At 37.7% G+C, this 16,769-nt stretch overlaps 1 protein-coding gene across 2 annotated transcripts in view; it reads right to left on the reverse strand.

The window, feature by feature from the left end:
* Positions 1-16,769, reverse strand: part of LOC140573759 (alpha-1,6-mannosylglycoprotein 6-beta-N-acetylglucosaminyltransferase B) — a 123,991-nt gene that overhangs the window by 21,660 nt on the left and 85,562 nt on the right. For both annotated transcript variants that reach the window (XM_072693293.1, XM_072693292.1), the window contains exon 9: positions 5,596-5,727. In XM_072693293.1, coding sequence (XP_072549394.1) covers positions 5,596-5,727 — 132 coding nt within the window. The remainder of the gene's footprint in view (positions 1-5,595; positions 5,728-16,769) is intronic.

The raw sequence follows: 16,769 nt of genomic DNA on the forward strand, positions 1-16,769 counted from the left end.
ATGTGACTTGATTTTAACATATTTCTCTGTAAATTGGACAAAATGTTTCTGTAGTCTTTTGAATTCATTCTGCTGCCACCATCATGGCTTATGTCACCGAGTGTCATTTTTGTATTTTTAATCACAGCTCTCACAGTGTGTCTGTCATCAACTGCTCGTTTTCTGTTGTACCTTTGTTAGTATATCACCAGCTTTGAAATGGCTTGCTTTGCTTCTATAGACAACTATAGACATTCTATAGAGCTGTTCATTATTTAAGCAATCTATCTAAGGCACACCTGAGCATCAGGCAGCACCTGTCAGTCACAAGATCCATCAGTGTTTTTGCTACAGAAAGAAGATTTGCAAGAGAGTGGACATGTCCATTTGAATATTTGAATACCTGTGCCCCCCTCCCCCAGTACCATAACCAGTATCACTGTATCACATTATCACATTATCACATTATTTTAGCAGATATGAAGACTCCTTTGTTGCAACGCACATCAAACATGGATGCATCCCTTAAGACAGAAAAGCTTTTGTGAAATATGTTGTGAAGATACGCTGTCAAGACCATTCTCATTAAAATGACATTTAGATGTTTATTTATTTATTTATTTGGCAGCATATCTTCACTTTTTGCTTTTTTTCTCTCTTCAATTTTAGATGCCTTCTTCAACACATGCGCAACCAGAACCTTTTCGAACTGCCAGCATCACACTGTGGGGAGATGTGGGGAGAAAATGCAAGCCATCTATCCACCCTTAGAGATCAAGGCCAATTGTGCTCTCAGACTCGGAACTTGCAATTCTCAGGTCATTCTCACAACAGCATAATCAACATTCCTGCCAATAGCTAGACTTTTAATTTCATAAGAGAATTAGGGTGTTCTGACTTTTTTTTTTTGAGCCTTGAGTCTACTAACAAGTTGAAGGATGTGACTTTCCATTTTAATGCTGTCATGTTCACACTCCTATTTCAGAACTATTTATTTTTGCTGTACTCACTCCCCTCCTAATAACCAACTTTCTCCCTACACCCTTTGTTGAATGTGTTGGGGATACAGCAGAAAATTAATTAAAAGACTGAACTCTCTTTTAGATACAGTATGAGCAGAAAAGCTGAAAGTGAGTCTCCTGATATGAATGGAAGATTTAATAAATAATAAGGGTGGCCACATGACAACTAAATATAATATCTAATGCTTCAAGACTTCTATGTAGTTTTCTGTTTATAGCATGTTTTCTGCTAGAAGCATGTTTTTCCCTGACACAGAAAAATGAATCACAATACCTGTTTAAACAAATAATCCATATATAATACAAATAAAATAAATACCTTTGAAAAAATAAATGAATGAATAAAGATTAATTCCTGACTTTTGCACAGAAACAAAGTAGAGTAATGCAGGAGAAGCTCCATTAGGATGCGTTTCTTGTTGATAAGTGCCACAACATGTCTCAGCTCTCTGTAGTGTGAGTAGAGTCATTCTGACTGCAAACCTCCATCTAGCTCCAGCCTAGAGGAATCAGCAGTGGAGCAGATCTAATCTATCAGCAAATAACATCAAAGTGCGGTGTGGGGCTTGGAGCCAGGAAATGAATCGCACTCACACTCACGTACACATATCCAACGATATCTGGTAACCTAGCAATGACAATGTGATCAAAAGCACTCTTTTCAGTACAATATGCAACATTAGGCAAGTGACACTACAGCTCTGAGCTCCATCTCTGAAGGCCAAGCTGTAATAGCTGTTTCCACACTAGCTTATTGAGTTAGCTGTCCGGTTAGTGTAGCATAGTAGGTAAAAACTATGCCCTGCAGACTAGGGTTTGATTTCCGAACTGAGCAAGCACAACACACTATACCAGTAAGACTCTTTGGGCAAGACTTCAAGGCAAAACTCTTAAGGCTACATTTGCCAAATTGCAATGAGGTTTGCCAATTGCAAACAACTATAGCAATAAGAGTCCTTGGGCATGCCTTCCCAAGGCTAGATTTGTCTACCTGTAGCAGACTAGGGCTCAATTCTCTGGCCAGACAAGAACACTCTATTGCACCAATATGAGTCTTTGGGCAAGACTCCCAAGGCTACATTTCCATACTTGTAGCAGACTAAGGTTCAATTCTCTGACCAGGCAAGCATGTTAAATTGCATCAAAGATGGTCTTTGAGCAAGACTCTTAAGGCAAGACTCTTTAGGCTACATTTGCCTACCTGTGACAGACTAGGATTCAACTCCTTGGCCAGGCAAGCACACCATACTACACTACTAAGAGTCCCTGGGCAAGACTCCCAAGGCTACATTTGCCTATTTGTAGTAAACTAGGGTCCAATTCCCTGGCTAGGCAAGCACACCATACTATAACAATAAGAGTCTCTTAGGCAAATCTCCTAACTCTACTGCCTACCATTCCCTGACTGCAAGTACATTTACGGTATTTGGCTGATGCTCTCATCTAGTCAAGTTATCATTAACATTAATATTTACAGCATGAAACATACATTTGAATCATGTTACACAGGTGTGTGAATGTACTGTGAAGAGTCTTGCCCAAGTACTTGAGTATTGGATTAGTGTGATTTGCTTTGCCCAGCCAGAGGATATAATTATGGTCTGCAACAGGAAGGATGGTGTTGTTAACCACTACACTAAAGCAGCCCACTAAAGTACATCATGCTCCACTAATAAGATTCCTTCAGTAAGATACATTTGCCGACCTGTGTAACATGAATCAAATGTAGGTTGTTCAGGATAATAGCTTCTGCTGTGTGCTGCAGATGTTAATGGTAACAGTGCTAGGCTGTTTGTATTTATTCACAGTTCAGTTCACAGCACCTGATGTTCATTGCTGTCCCGTCCTCGTTTAGGTCACTGCAGAGAAACAGTTTAGGCTCTTGAAAATATTTCTTAACAAGACATGCCAAAAGGTGGGCCTCTGAACAAATTGCTTGCGAAGTTCCACAAAAGTCAATATATAAAACCCTGCCATTTAGCTTTGCTATGGTTAGCGCTGTGCGTTTCAGCGATCCTAATTAATTTGAGTCAAAGCAAGGCTCGGGCCCCCTGCTCCGGTGCATTCAGGAGGAAATTAAATATGCGGCTCGAGAGAAAATAGAATGGAGCCGTGCTTGGCAATAAAACAACAACGAAAAAAAAAATGCAGCTAAGTCTAAATGCTAAATGGATTCATTACGCCCGACAAATCGGCCTCTTTTCCTCCCCTTCCCCTGCTGGAGACACGTTTTTATTGAGATTTTTTACAATCCCATTATCAGAATGACAGCCTCTAATTGAGCTACCAGGAATTACAATAATTGTGATGCCTTATGCATGAAGCAGTTTTAACATGAGTTGTGAGACACAAATATTATCCATAATGTATGAAGCAACTTTCAGGATCACTTTGCACGAGGCAGCTTTGAGGATTCAATGCTGTTGAGTAACTGCTCCGGTCTTAATCTCTCACTGATTTGGTTTATTGATGGAAGCTGACTGTCGTACAGGGTGGACACCAAAGGCAATAGTTCTGCTGACTCAGTGGAGAGTCAATGACGGTGTGATGTTGGACAGCTTGCAGATTTACATCACTGTAGTTTACAGGAGGGAGAACTAGTCAATGTTGCTTATGTTTCATTTAATTGAGTACAATTGCTGATTTAGGGTCATCACTATGAATGCTGCTGTGTTGACTATGTAGAATTCTTACTTCTAGATGCCTGACAAATATGGGCCATTCGAGGGTCTACAGAATAGCCCAAAGCAATCACTAGAGCAGGTGAATTATAAGTCCTTGAAACGAAACACTTAATTTTTTTTTTATCAAATGCCATTCAGAGTAATGTGAAATACATGGTTCTAGACCAACTAAGCCAGTCAGAATTGTTCATATTTGTGGTGATAGGAACCAGGCCAAGGCTAATCTTGGTTGGTGGTGGCGCAACAGATAACACCACTACCTGCCACTGAGCTACCACACCATGTGGGAGACTGGGGTTCGATTCTCGGTCTAGGGGACTGTGCTGCGCTACACCAATAAGAATCCTTGGGCAAGACTCTTAACACTACACTGACCCACCTCTGTAATATGGGTAACCTTGTAAGTCGCTCTGGATAAGAGTGTCTGCTGTAAATGTAATCTTTTTAATGTTTATTGATGAAACCAGATTTACATTATAGGTAACTGTACTATATTCTGTAACCACAGAAAATGCTAATTTAAGTATGTAGTTATATTTTGGTGAGGCAATACGCTAACTTGAGATCAAGTTATGTTTTGACATTTTTAGAATGGCATCATGGTTAAAATTGACTGCACATTGTAAAGAATAGGCTTAGATTTGCAGACAATGTAGCATTGTTATGTTATTTGAACAAAGAATTAAAAAAAAAAAATTGGGTTTAAATATTTAACTGTTCCAATACATTCTGCCTCAGGACTCTTTGAGAATACATCAAATACTAAATACTAAAAAGCTCAAATACAAAAGTTTTCAAGTTTAAAATAATGAGGGCCTGACCTAAAGGTTTGCTTTAATTGAACACAAAAGTACACTAAATCTTAACTATTCTATACTCATGCCGCAACTGTCGCAAATGGCACATATGTCACTGCATCATTATAAGATTGTGAGTTTAAACCTAGTAATGCCATAGCTATCCACAGCTATTTGGAACGTAGTGAAAATAAAATACATCATTTCTACAATGTTTTGTAAACTAAGTATTAAAACATCTAAGATGGAAACAAATGGGTAAACTCAAATGTTCTTAAGTGGAGTTTTACTAATTATTTGAAGTTGTACAGATTAGCACTAACTGCCAGTTCTGGTAGATCAAATAACAGACACTTGACAGGGTGATGAGAAAGATGGACGGCCAATCTACCCACCCAGAGAGAACAAGGCCAGTTGTGCTCTTTAGATTTACATTTACATTTATGGCATTTAGCTGACGCTCTTATCCAGAGCAACTTACAAGGTTACTCGTATCACAGAGGCAGGCCAATGTAGTGTTAGGAGTCTGGCCCAAGGACTCTTTTTGGTGTGCCGCAGCACAGTCACCCAGACTGGGAATCGAATGCTGGTCTCCCACATGGTGTTGTAACTCAGTAGCGGTGGTGTTATCTGTTGTGCCATACTAACCACTTTAGGGCTCCCAGCTATAAAACTAAACTGAAAACTTATATTTGTAGATGTGTATGTATTTTTTGTATTCTGAGTCCTGAGGCAGATTGTGTTGGAATAATTAAAATGAGAATTTTAACCCAATATTTCTTGAAATAACATAAAAAATGCTAACAAATTTAAGTTTAAGACTTATATTTAAGACTTTTTTACAGTGTGCAGTAAGTTTTAAACGTGATGCCATTCTAAAACACTTTAAAACATAATTAGATCTCAGGTTAGCATATTCCCTAGCCAAAGTATACAGTACAGATACCTATAATGTAAATTTGGCTTTACTAATAAAAAGTTTAGCATTGGTCTGGTCCCTATCACCACCAATGTGAACAATTCCAACTGGCTAAGTTGGTCTAGAACCATGCATTTCACTTTTCTGCTAAAGCGAATGGCTGCTGAGAGATTACACATTCATGCCCCACTAACTTGTGCTTCCTAAGCGAGAGGCCCATGTGCTGCTTCATCTGCTGCAGGCCATGGTAGTCGGTGTAGATGAGGTCAAATGGTAGCGGGCCTCTCAGTGGGCAGCTTCCTCTTCCTGGGGGGACGCCAAGGAACCTAACCAATGAGAGAAAGGTGTATCAGAGCAGAGTTTAAATTGTGTTTGCAGAAGCTGAACAGCAAAAGCTGATAAATAACACAAAGGAGCTGTGATGCATTACACTCTTTATGGCGAGAGAAAAGCGCACCATTACTGAGGTGCGAGTACTGTGCGAGTACTAAGCACTAGCACAGCGAAAAGCAAATGAACAAAAGACCACAGAGGCATTGGGGAGTGCTCTTTGTAAGGCCGCTCTTCCATTCATCTCAAAGAAGGCTTGTGCTGCTGGATGTTTAATGTGGTTACGGACGTGCAGCGTCTGGAACAAGCTGAGGTGTGTGCACACAGACAGGCGATCATTCTGAAAGCGCTAATAGACAGTGAAAGAAGCACTTTGTACTCTTCCAGAACACACACACACGTTAGTACAGCACTCACGGAATGAAAGAGACCCCCCTTTTCCCCTTCCACATGCTAAATTTATGACTATCAGCAGGCAGCCTGTTAGAGCATGATATGGCTCCATCCATCTCCATCCCGTACACAAGCACTTGCTCTATCATGGATCATCTGACAGTAAAAGGACTCTTCTCTGGCTCTGTGTACTCTGGAGAGAAACCCTGGCTCATCTTTGTCTTCTCGTATTTCTGAGCAGAGGCAGATGGTACCAGAGAGAAAATGTAAACCAACACTGAGCTGCTCTATAAATGAGCACTGATCTCTCGTTCAGGCCTGCTGAAGCCACCCACGTCCTCCACTGACTGGGGAAAGAGAGAAGAAGGCCGTAGATGCCATTATGATGCTGTAAAAAGCAAAAGTTATGGCATGTGGGCTACATCAGATTAGTGTACTGAAGGCTTTTCAGGTAGAGATGCATTGGGAACTGAATGTGAGATTTCCTGAAGATATACTAAGAATATACTGAGAGTGTTAAAATTGGAGGCATTAGCTTCAACAGCAGACAATTATAACTTTTTTTTATGAATGTATATTGACTTATATAATTTATATTATATGTATGGTATACTGTTCTTCAAAGGATCAAAGTTAAATTGTGTCAAATTAAATTCCTGAGTTGTTCCATGTAATTGTATAGCATTTAGATTTGTGTATTTATCCAAATGTATTAACATACTGTATGTTACAGGGTTCAAATGATGGAGAAAACTAAAAATTGAGGTATGTTTTTCATGGACAGCAGCAATATACTGTTTACCCCACAGTCCATACAGTCTGTATACAGAAACTAAGGTGTAAAAGCATTCAATTTTAAAATGACTGTTTCTATAATTCTAAACCTATTCAGCCTACCACAGTTTAGCCCCACCCATTCATACTGCAGTTCTTGGGGGTGTTTCACCTCTAAGTGCTTTTTAAATAGGGCACAGTGCAGGACAGCCAATCACAACAGAGCTCCTTCAGCTCATATTACTCTTAAAGGCACAGTCACAAAAACAGACTATTTAATTATAATGGATAAAAAGAGATTGGAAAATGGTGATGTGATAATGAATTATTACTGTGGAACTATAGGATGGCATTAGCTATAGGTGAGGGACCAAACAAGCCCTGAGATTGTTATTAGTTGTTATATATTATTTATAATGTAGTAGCAAGTACTATACATGAAATAAATGCCTTTGTGACTTTTTCTGGACATTCCATTCCTATATTGTTTAAATAGGGGACAGCAATTTTCACCACTCAGTTTCCACATAATCATGCAGTGGATTTCCGAGGATTTTCCACATATACTCATAGCGAGAATACAGCATAGCTAGACAACATATAACTTCATACACACACACACAGATAGAAGAGGTGTTGCAGGTTTATGGCTGAACAGTAACTAACAAAATTAAATAGTATATATTTATTTCAAGAAGGGACTTACAAATAATTAGGGAGTGAGAGAGAGTAAAATAAATGCAATCTGATGGAAAGGAGCTAGCTATGTCTGTCTATTTGACTTATTATTTTTCCACAGCAGCAATTTTTGTTAAATGCTGGCTTCCATATAATATCCCCCTATAATATGACGCAAAACGTCAGTAAGCACAGTATGACTGTTAAAACGAGTAGCGGAAAACAAAAGAAATCTATTATTCAGGTGATGATTCACACAGCCCAGCAGGCTACAGAAACACAGACATGCCTCTGCGTGTGTACAGGCCATTTTCCAGCATGGAACACACGTAGTGCAACGTCTGACTCAACATTACATTTGCGTGGTGGAGCTGGCATTGAAGGTGGATAAAGGTGAATGAGGAAATAGTAGCCTTTTCTGTGGAAAAAGTGAACATCTGATGTGTACTAGATTGAATTCTACACATCTTGCACAGGACATTGGGAGAGCTAGATTTCAAAACGCATGGAAAGCCATTTTCATCAGTACGTCAGTTTCTAAGTTGTTGGGAGAGAGCTTCGTATACATTAAATCGGTGCGTTGTTTTTGGCTCACCATTATACGTTCTGTTTATACAAAACATAAACGCATATAACATGCTTTCTAGAGCAATCACTGGTTCCGCCAAGTGTAACAGCCAGTTTATTGTATATACATTTATGGTGGCGCTTTTCTGCTGGACTATGTGGTGCAGCACATATCTTGGGTATCCATGATTCCACTGCCAGTCAAACCATACAGTATGTGTATGGCAGGAGCAAGGATCTACAGTGTTGTGTAAGGTCAGAGACCATTATATATATAATATTTTTTATTATTATTTTTTATAATTTTTATAATTATTATTATATTCAAAGGAGATTTTTCCACACCACCAAAGATCAGTCCTGATGTTGGGGGATTTCCTACTGAATAACTTATGATCATGTTTGGAACATAAAGTCATATCAACATAGTAAATTTAGGATATATGGGCCCTTTAGGTCTTTTGTGTTGTGTGGATCTATATGATGGCCTTAGCTTTATGTGAGTTTCAATGGGGACCAAACAAGCCCTGAGATGATGATGATAATGATTATTATTATTATTATTATTATTATTATTATTATTATTATTATCATCATCATCATCATGTATGATATAGTAACAAGTATTTAACATATAATAAATACTTTTTCTGGACATTCTATCTTTTTTTTGTTTAATGATGGGCAGCAATTTTCACCACTCAGTTTCCAAATAATCATGCAATGAGAAAACAGCATAGCTAGCCAACATATAACTTTACACACACACAGATAGGATAGTGTTGCAGGTTTATGGCTACAGTGACCAACTAAAACCAAATACATATCATCTCCACATACTTTCAGACCAACTTGTGTTCTCACAGTGGAAAAAAAGATGGACAAATACACTGTCCTTCCATTCAGAGATGTTTTTCCTGGAAATAAAATACATTAAAAATAATGATGGGTGGTCTGTGACCTCTTCACAGTACTGTCTGTCCACAAAATTCTGTAGGTATATGATGTAAGACATCTGCTATGGATACAGTAATATGTAAGTGTGTATATTATATTATATTAAATTATATACGTTTTCAATAACTGCAAAAAAAAAAAAACTTCACAATATATGCATTAGAAATGTCTGCACTAGTAGGCTGTCAGCCAGACATGAGCTTATTCGGATGTGCCTTTCATTTAACACAGAAGAGAGAGGACTATCCACTATCCTCTTTCATTTTACACACTGTGAGCTCATTCTAATTAGTACACTAAGGCAGCTTTTCAAATTTCTCTCCGCTTTTCTGGCCCCACAAGGATGAAAATGCAGATCGCATCCAATTAGCCTGCCCATGAATTCATCTCTAATGGATTTGGTGCTGTTGAATATCAGCTCCTTATAATAGACAGAGTGTTTTTTCTAATCTTCCTTTCAATCAGTCAGCTCTCTCTCTTTTTATTCACCCTCATAGGGAGATTTCAAAAGACCATCGCTTGGACCAAATGGATGCTGCAATCATATGGATTTCATTAAAATCCCTTTAGCATTGAAATCAAATAACATATATATGGAATGTGCTAGACAACTGTGTGTTTTTAAAACTGCATATCATGCTGCCCTGGTGATTAATTATGATTTCAAGTGAAAAAAACAAGCACAAGTTAACAATTAAAATACTCAATTGATTTTTTGATGATATTAAATGTAAGATAACCCACTTGCATAAGTGGAAGGTCAATGAAAACTACATCTCATCAGAATTTTCATCTTTGAGGGAAAAGAAAATTAAGCTCCACTCTCACTTAAAAAGATTCAGATTCAGAAAAATCCACAAGATGTTCTAAAAATACATTTTTAAAAAACTTTAATATTTAATATTCGCCCCCCCCCCCATAAAAAAAACAAAAACAAAAATGCTTCTGCAAAAGTGGAAATGGAGATAGGATAATGGGAGGCAGCTGGTCCAAGCATACAGCTAAAAAGGACTGGAGGGGTCCTTGATGTCAGATGGCATCATTGTCTGAAACAATTTATTAATCCAGTCAGTTATAAAAATTATATATTTAGAAATTAGATATATGAGAATATTGGCCAAAATAGCAGAGTAAAATAAATTTCACTTACTGGGCCATGAGAATACAATGCACAGTTTACAAACTGTATTTCTTTGTCATTTCCAGCTTATTTATCCTTTCCTCATTCATCATCGGTCAGTTTCTGACAACAGCAACACTGCTGACCGTTATTTGGGTACTGGACCATCAGGCACATTGACATGGTGTATGTGTGGTTCTAGTATGAGTGTATTAGGCACAGTGATGTTTTTCCTCACAGTGTTCATCCAGCCCAGAGCAGTGGTCTGAAACTGACCATGAATGAAGGCCTAGAGAAGGGGTGGGCAATGGCAGCCGGAGTCTTGTACAGTTTGCTAAATTCCTTGCTCTAACAGACCTCCAATAAAGTGGTCAGTAAGCGTAGCTCAGCACTGCTAACAGGTTCCTGACTGATCACCACTGAAACCTTGCTAAGAATCGGGACCAAGTCCATGCTTAGCTTTCTGTTTTAATGCAGCTGCCAAGCTCAGTTGTAAACAGCATTAATCCTATGCCTTTCTACTGCATAATAAGTTTCACTGTCAGATGCAGACATGCGTGCTACACCTAGCGAGCATTTCAGCTCCTCGGCTGTCTCACACTCTTTTTGGCAGTGCATTAGCGAGACGTCACAGACGTCACCTCAGTGAATTCAGTGTGTTCCCTGCCAGACTGGTTCATTCATTTCAAGACTGGTTGCCCTAAAATAGCACTATCACTACCTACCAAACTCAGCTGTAAACAAACCCCATTCAAACAGCACAGCCATGGGCTGCTGACAGACCCAAAGTCATCCTGAGCTTGACAGAGGCTTACAGCCCCAGGGCACACTGCACACTGATCAAACTCTGCAGACCATGATTACAGCTGCCTTTTAGACATCTATACACACTGGCACAGCTTTGTCCGTCATGGGCCTCAGAGTGCCTCATTTTTATTAGAGTGGCAACATGCCCAAAACAGCATCCTGCAAATAAGGACTATGCCATTTTGGTCTAGAGAATAAATGAATGGCATTTTTAAATATATGCCCATCTCACCCTGTGGTAAACAACATGTTCCAAAAGTTGCCTTTTTTCTATGCACATTCCTCATATATTAAAGAACAGTACCCTTCATATTGTTTAGGACAAACTTTAAATGACACATTCCAGATTTAATTAAAAAGTATTTGCATACATTTTCGTTTCATTTTCATTTTCATTTGAAACATACACTCATTCATAATATTTGGGACTTTGCAACAATGGATACATTAAGATATTAAGGTATTTAAGATATTTTTCCATTTCTTTCTTCAAAAAGCACATGTGATGCCTTAGCAGTGTGTTTGGGATTATTATATTGCTGTACGAATAAACACCACCCAATGAGTTTGGACACATTTACAGGACCTTACAGATAAGACATTCTTAAGACACACCTCTGCATGCATTGTGCTATTGCCTTTAGTTACATCATCAATAAAGATAATTGCACCACTACCTGTGGCAGCCATACATACCCAAACATGACACCCCGTCTGCTCTTGCCTGCTTGCTCTGGCCACAAGACCTTTTTACAGAATTCAGCATTTCTCACAATGTAGCCTCTACATATCTCTTTGTGAAGTCTTCTGCGGATAGTAGTCACTGACAAATCCACACCCACCTCCTGAAGGTTGTTTCTGATCTGTCAAACAGGCAATTGAAGATCCTTCTGCCATCTGCAGCAAAGGTCTTCCTTGGCCTACCAGTCCTTCTATAATGAATGAGCTTACCACTGCGAGATATTTTACACAACTGATCTGGAATTCCAAGGTTTGACTGTTGTCTCTAATGATTTTATTCTTGTTGTTCAGCCTTACAGTAGCTTTCATTCAACTTTCGTTGATTCAGCTCTTGTCCACATGATGAAAAAAATTTAACTACAGGCTCCAGAGGTTTTGGAAACCTTAGTAAAGTCTTGGTATTTGATGTCTGCACCGATGAGGCAGTGAAGACATCTAAATCATCATAAACACCCATGAAGCCAAATGTCCCAAACATTATAGTGTCCTAAAATGAGGGGGGCAGTGTAAATTTTAACATGGCGAAACTGAAATATATGCAAATACACTTCAGTTAAGAGCTGAGGAACATATCAAGGGAAAATGTATATTTTCCCTCAAACATTATTAAAACTCTTATATTAAATATCCAGCAAAGTATAGATGAAAAGAAAAACAAGACAGAAATATGATAAAACATTGCTTAAAAACCTCTGATCAGACTTATCTGCAAACTGTCTGAGCGTGGTCCCAATATTTTAATAAGCACACTGACATTGCTCTGTCCAAAACTCCAAGCCAACTACACAGCAGAACTAAACACAACAGAGTGGGAAACACTGGGTTTTGGGTTTAACAGAAGTTTACATTAACTGTGTAGGAATTATAGCCATTTTTACCCTCCGCTTTCTCAAGCAAACAGTAACTAAACAAACAATAAGAAACACTATTTGTAATACTTAGATGCAAATCATTTGCATGCAACAACTACCTAAGATCTGGAACCCATGAATATCACTAAAAGCAAAATAAAAGTTATAATAATAGTCCCCCCCTTCCCTCCCTCCCTCCCTCCAAATGCTTTGGCAGGCTTTTATTGCAGCTGAACTACAGTTGCTGCTTGTTTGTGGGTCTTTCTATCTTCGGTTTTGTCTTCAGTAAGTGAAAAGCTGCACAATTGGGTTGAGGTCAGATGACGGACTCTGACATTTCCTTTCTTTGCCTTGGGATGCTCTTGTTTGTTTGTGTGTATGTTTTTTTTTTTTTTTTTTTTTTGGGGGGGGTATTATCCATCTGTACTGCCCACTGTAAGCACCACCCTATGCAGCATTTCAATAAAATAAGCAGAAAGTATAGCTCTGTATACATTAGAATTCATATTGCTACTTCTGTCAACAGTCACATCATCAGTAAAGTGACGCAGTTCCATTGGCAGCCCCACATGCCCCTGCTGTGCAGATAATTAACCTTTTCTGCTCCATACTTAATTTAATCTTGGTTTCATCTGTTCAAAGAATCTTGATCTTGATCTGCATGTTTTATGTTTTTTATCCATCTAATCTGGGCTCTCTGTTTTATCAGTGGTGTGCATCTTGGAGTAAACCCTCTGTATATAAATTCACAAAGGTGTCTCTTGATTGTACATTTTGACAATGATACATTTTCCTCCTCGAGAGCGTTCTTGATTTCACTAGATGAAGAAATAATTCTGTGTTAATCTGCTTTAGTTGTCTTTTATTGTCTTCTAGGTATTTTGATGTTGAGCTAAGTACATTCCTTCTTTTTATAAAACTGCTTCTTTTATCTCTAAAAGATGTATTTTGTTATTTTTTAGTCCAATGATGGCCTTCTTCACTTGCATTGACAACTCTTTATACCACATATTGAGATGAGAGTTCCAATAAACAGATTACATATGCAAAACACTTGGGAACAATTCCAGACTTTAATAGCATTAATTTTGTGAGAGAACAGGTCACACCTGGAAACATTTGAACCTGTGATAAATGGAGGGACTATGTAAACAATGGCTGTAATTGCGAACAGTTTTTTAAATTCAACTCCCTAAAATTCCACTCCCTGAATTTTTTAATTAAAGCTTAGTCACATCTTCTTGGATGCAAAACTTCAACAATTGTGTCACTGTCCAAATACTTATGGTCCTGACTATAAAGTTTGCTCAAAAGGGCAATATTAACCTAATTGGAAAAGATGTAGGATTCTGATGCTTTATATTTTTAAGTAAAAACATATTTATACACTATTAAATGTGTTAAAAGTTTGTTGAGGAACTTTTGGTGATTCTTCAATCTGAAACTGTAGAGGAACATCTTAAAGTGCTTTGAGGAAAAAGGTTCCTTAAAGGTTCCTCAAAGTACATTAAGAGGTTCCTCTGCAGTTTCAAACTGAAGAACTATGTAAAAGTTTCTCAAGGATCATATATTTTTAACAGTACATTAAATAATCTCTATAAAGTCTATGTTGCTGCAGAATTAAAACCAAACTAGCTAATTAATAGCTCACACACTCTTGCATCACATTTCAGAGACTCTTCTAAGCTAGTGCAATGAAACTGGGAAGAGAGCTGTCTACCTAGCTACTGGTAAGACTTAAAGCAGCATTATGCGATAATTTTATTTTATTATTATTATTTTTTGCTTCTGGGAGGCTCCTACAGATGGGGACCATAATTCACTTATTCTGCACTCTATACAAATCTAGCACATGTATTTTAAAGGTGAGAGATACAGAAAGCAAAAAAAGCATGTGAACTGAGTAATATTAGAGTCAATTAATAATACAGAATTTTATACAAAAATGACAGTTAATGGTGTTACTCTAATGGTGTCATGTTCCCTCCAACAAAGTTATATAGTGCAGTAGCCGGCTTGCCAAGCCCAGAGTAGCAACAATAGAGATGCCGTTCTCTCTACAGTGGAGAGTCAAAAAAAATTTGAAGCTGTTTTTTCGGTAGAAATGTTACATATTGTTGCTTTAAACATTGAAAATTAATACTAATACCTTAAGACAAAGCACCACACTTTTTTGATTTTGTTAGATTTTATGACTAGACAAGATTATGTTGTCGTTGCTCAAATCAAACAAAATCAAAAAGCCTGACATTGTCATTGTGGATTTAAAATATTTAACATATAACATGTACATCACACTGCACATGACAAAAAGTCACGGAAAGACTGTATAAATCTACCGCTTGAGCAAGATTAGGGGTCTCCAGTCTTCTTTGCAAGAGGCCGGTGTGGCTGCAGATTTTCATTCCAATAAAGCTTGACCACACATGACTCTACTTGTTTACTCAGCTCACTGATCACATGTGCTCCTGCTTTGTTCGAATAAAAACCTGCAGCCACACCGGCCCTTTGCAGCTAAGATCAGACAGCCCTGGGCTAGGGACAGTGTTTTTAAAAAAACAAAACCATAGTTCACTTGCATGTTAATGGTGAACTACAAAACTTCCAACACATGCTGAGAGAACTCTCTATATGGTTCATTAAAAAGTAAGCCGTTTGAATCTGAACTGGAGTAAGTTTTTAGAGTTGCACTTTCTAATTTGTTTTCCGTGTAGAGACCTCTGGAGTGGCTGAACTGACATAAAAAAGTTGCTATGCTTGACTGCTCACAGTGTGTGTAGGGGTGGAATCATATCGTGCAGGTGGCAGACACAGCTGTCGTGTGCACTGCAGGTAGACGGCACACAAGTACACATGCATAATGAATAAACTATCTGAAAATGTAACTAAAAGGATGACGTGTTTTTCAGAATGTCAGACCCTTAAAATATTAGATTAGATTTTCAATGAAAAATTCCATTTTCATCAGAAATACACAGCATTAGCATTCTAGCACTAGCTTTGTTGCTGGTAATTGATTTACACAATGTCACTGAGTATTTAATATAATCACAGTGACTTAATGAATAGACTAAAGACCTAAATTTAATTTGAAAATATAAATATTAGTGCTGTACTTTGACAAATAATGTTTGCAAATGCAATGACTATAAATTAGTTGACTATATAGATTATAAACTCTGTAAAACTAGGCCTCTAGAGTTATAAAACCAGAATTGTGCAGATGTTTGTTTGTCACCATCGCCCTAATTCAGGTTTCATAATAAACAGACATTGCTTTGCTTTTGATTAGTCACACCTCTACATTTTGAGATTTATCATAACTTTAGTGCCCATGCTGATAGATGCTGGATCCTCCATTGTTCTAAAACTACCTGATATTTTTGGTGATACTTCTTGTTGTTTTTGGTACTCTTTCACTTTTACTACAGTCATTATTTCATAGCATGCTATTATCATGCCCCAGTTACATGCCACTGCTTTATGAATATGAACATATGGCTGCTTGCCATCAGTAGTTGGCTCCAGTGATCTGGCCTAAAAACTGCCTAAATAAAGCTTTATTGATACTAATAAAAGAAAGTACAATACAAACTGAATATATCAATTAATTCTTCTCACATACGTATTAAATTAAATATAACAATTTCGGTTACGTTTACTTTTTTAAAACATGTTAAGCGCTTTGGGACAACATTTGTTGTGAAAGGCATTATATAAATAAACACTGAATTGAATTGAATTTAATTTAATTCATGCCACTTCTCAGCAGAACTACTCAGAACTGACTATACAAGGCAGTCGGTCTATGCAGGTAATCAATCAATCAATTTCAATTTCAGATTCTACTTTGAATATTCATAACATGTTTTTGTTGCTCTTCATCACTGTTAAATCATATGGACACAAAGAAATGCACACTAAAGGATCCGTTTAACAGCAGATCAGCAACCAGCAGATACAGATAATGGATCTTGATTACCAGAAAAAAAACATACATACAAAAATCTTTTGTATGTATGTATATAAAAACTATGTATATAAAAACTTTATCCATATTTTATGCATGGGCTTCCTTCAAATGCTTCTTTTATTTTAGATTATTCATTGATAGGCCAACTGATCCTAATTTATGGTAGAGTCCATGTGC

The sequence above is a fragment of the Salminus brasiliensis genome, chromosome 12 (genome assembly GCF_030463535.1).
Source record: "Salminus brasiliensis chromosome 12, fSalBra1.hap2, whole genome shotgun sequence".
NCBI lineage: Eukaryota > Metazoa > Chordata > Actinopteri > Characiformes > Bryconidae > Salminus > Salminus brasiliensis.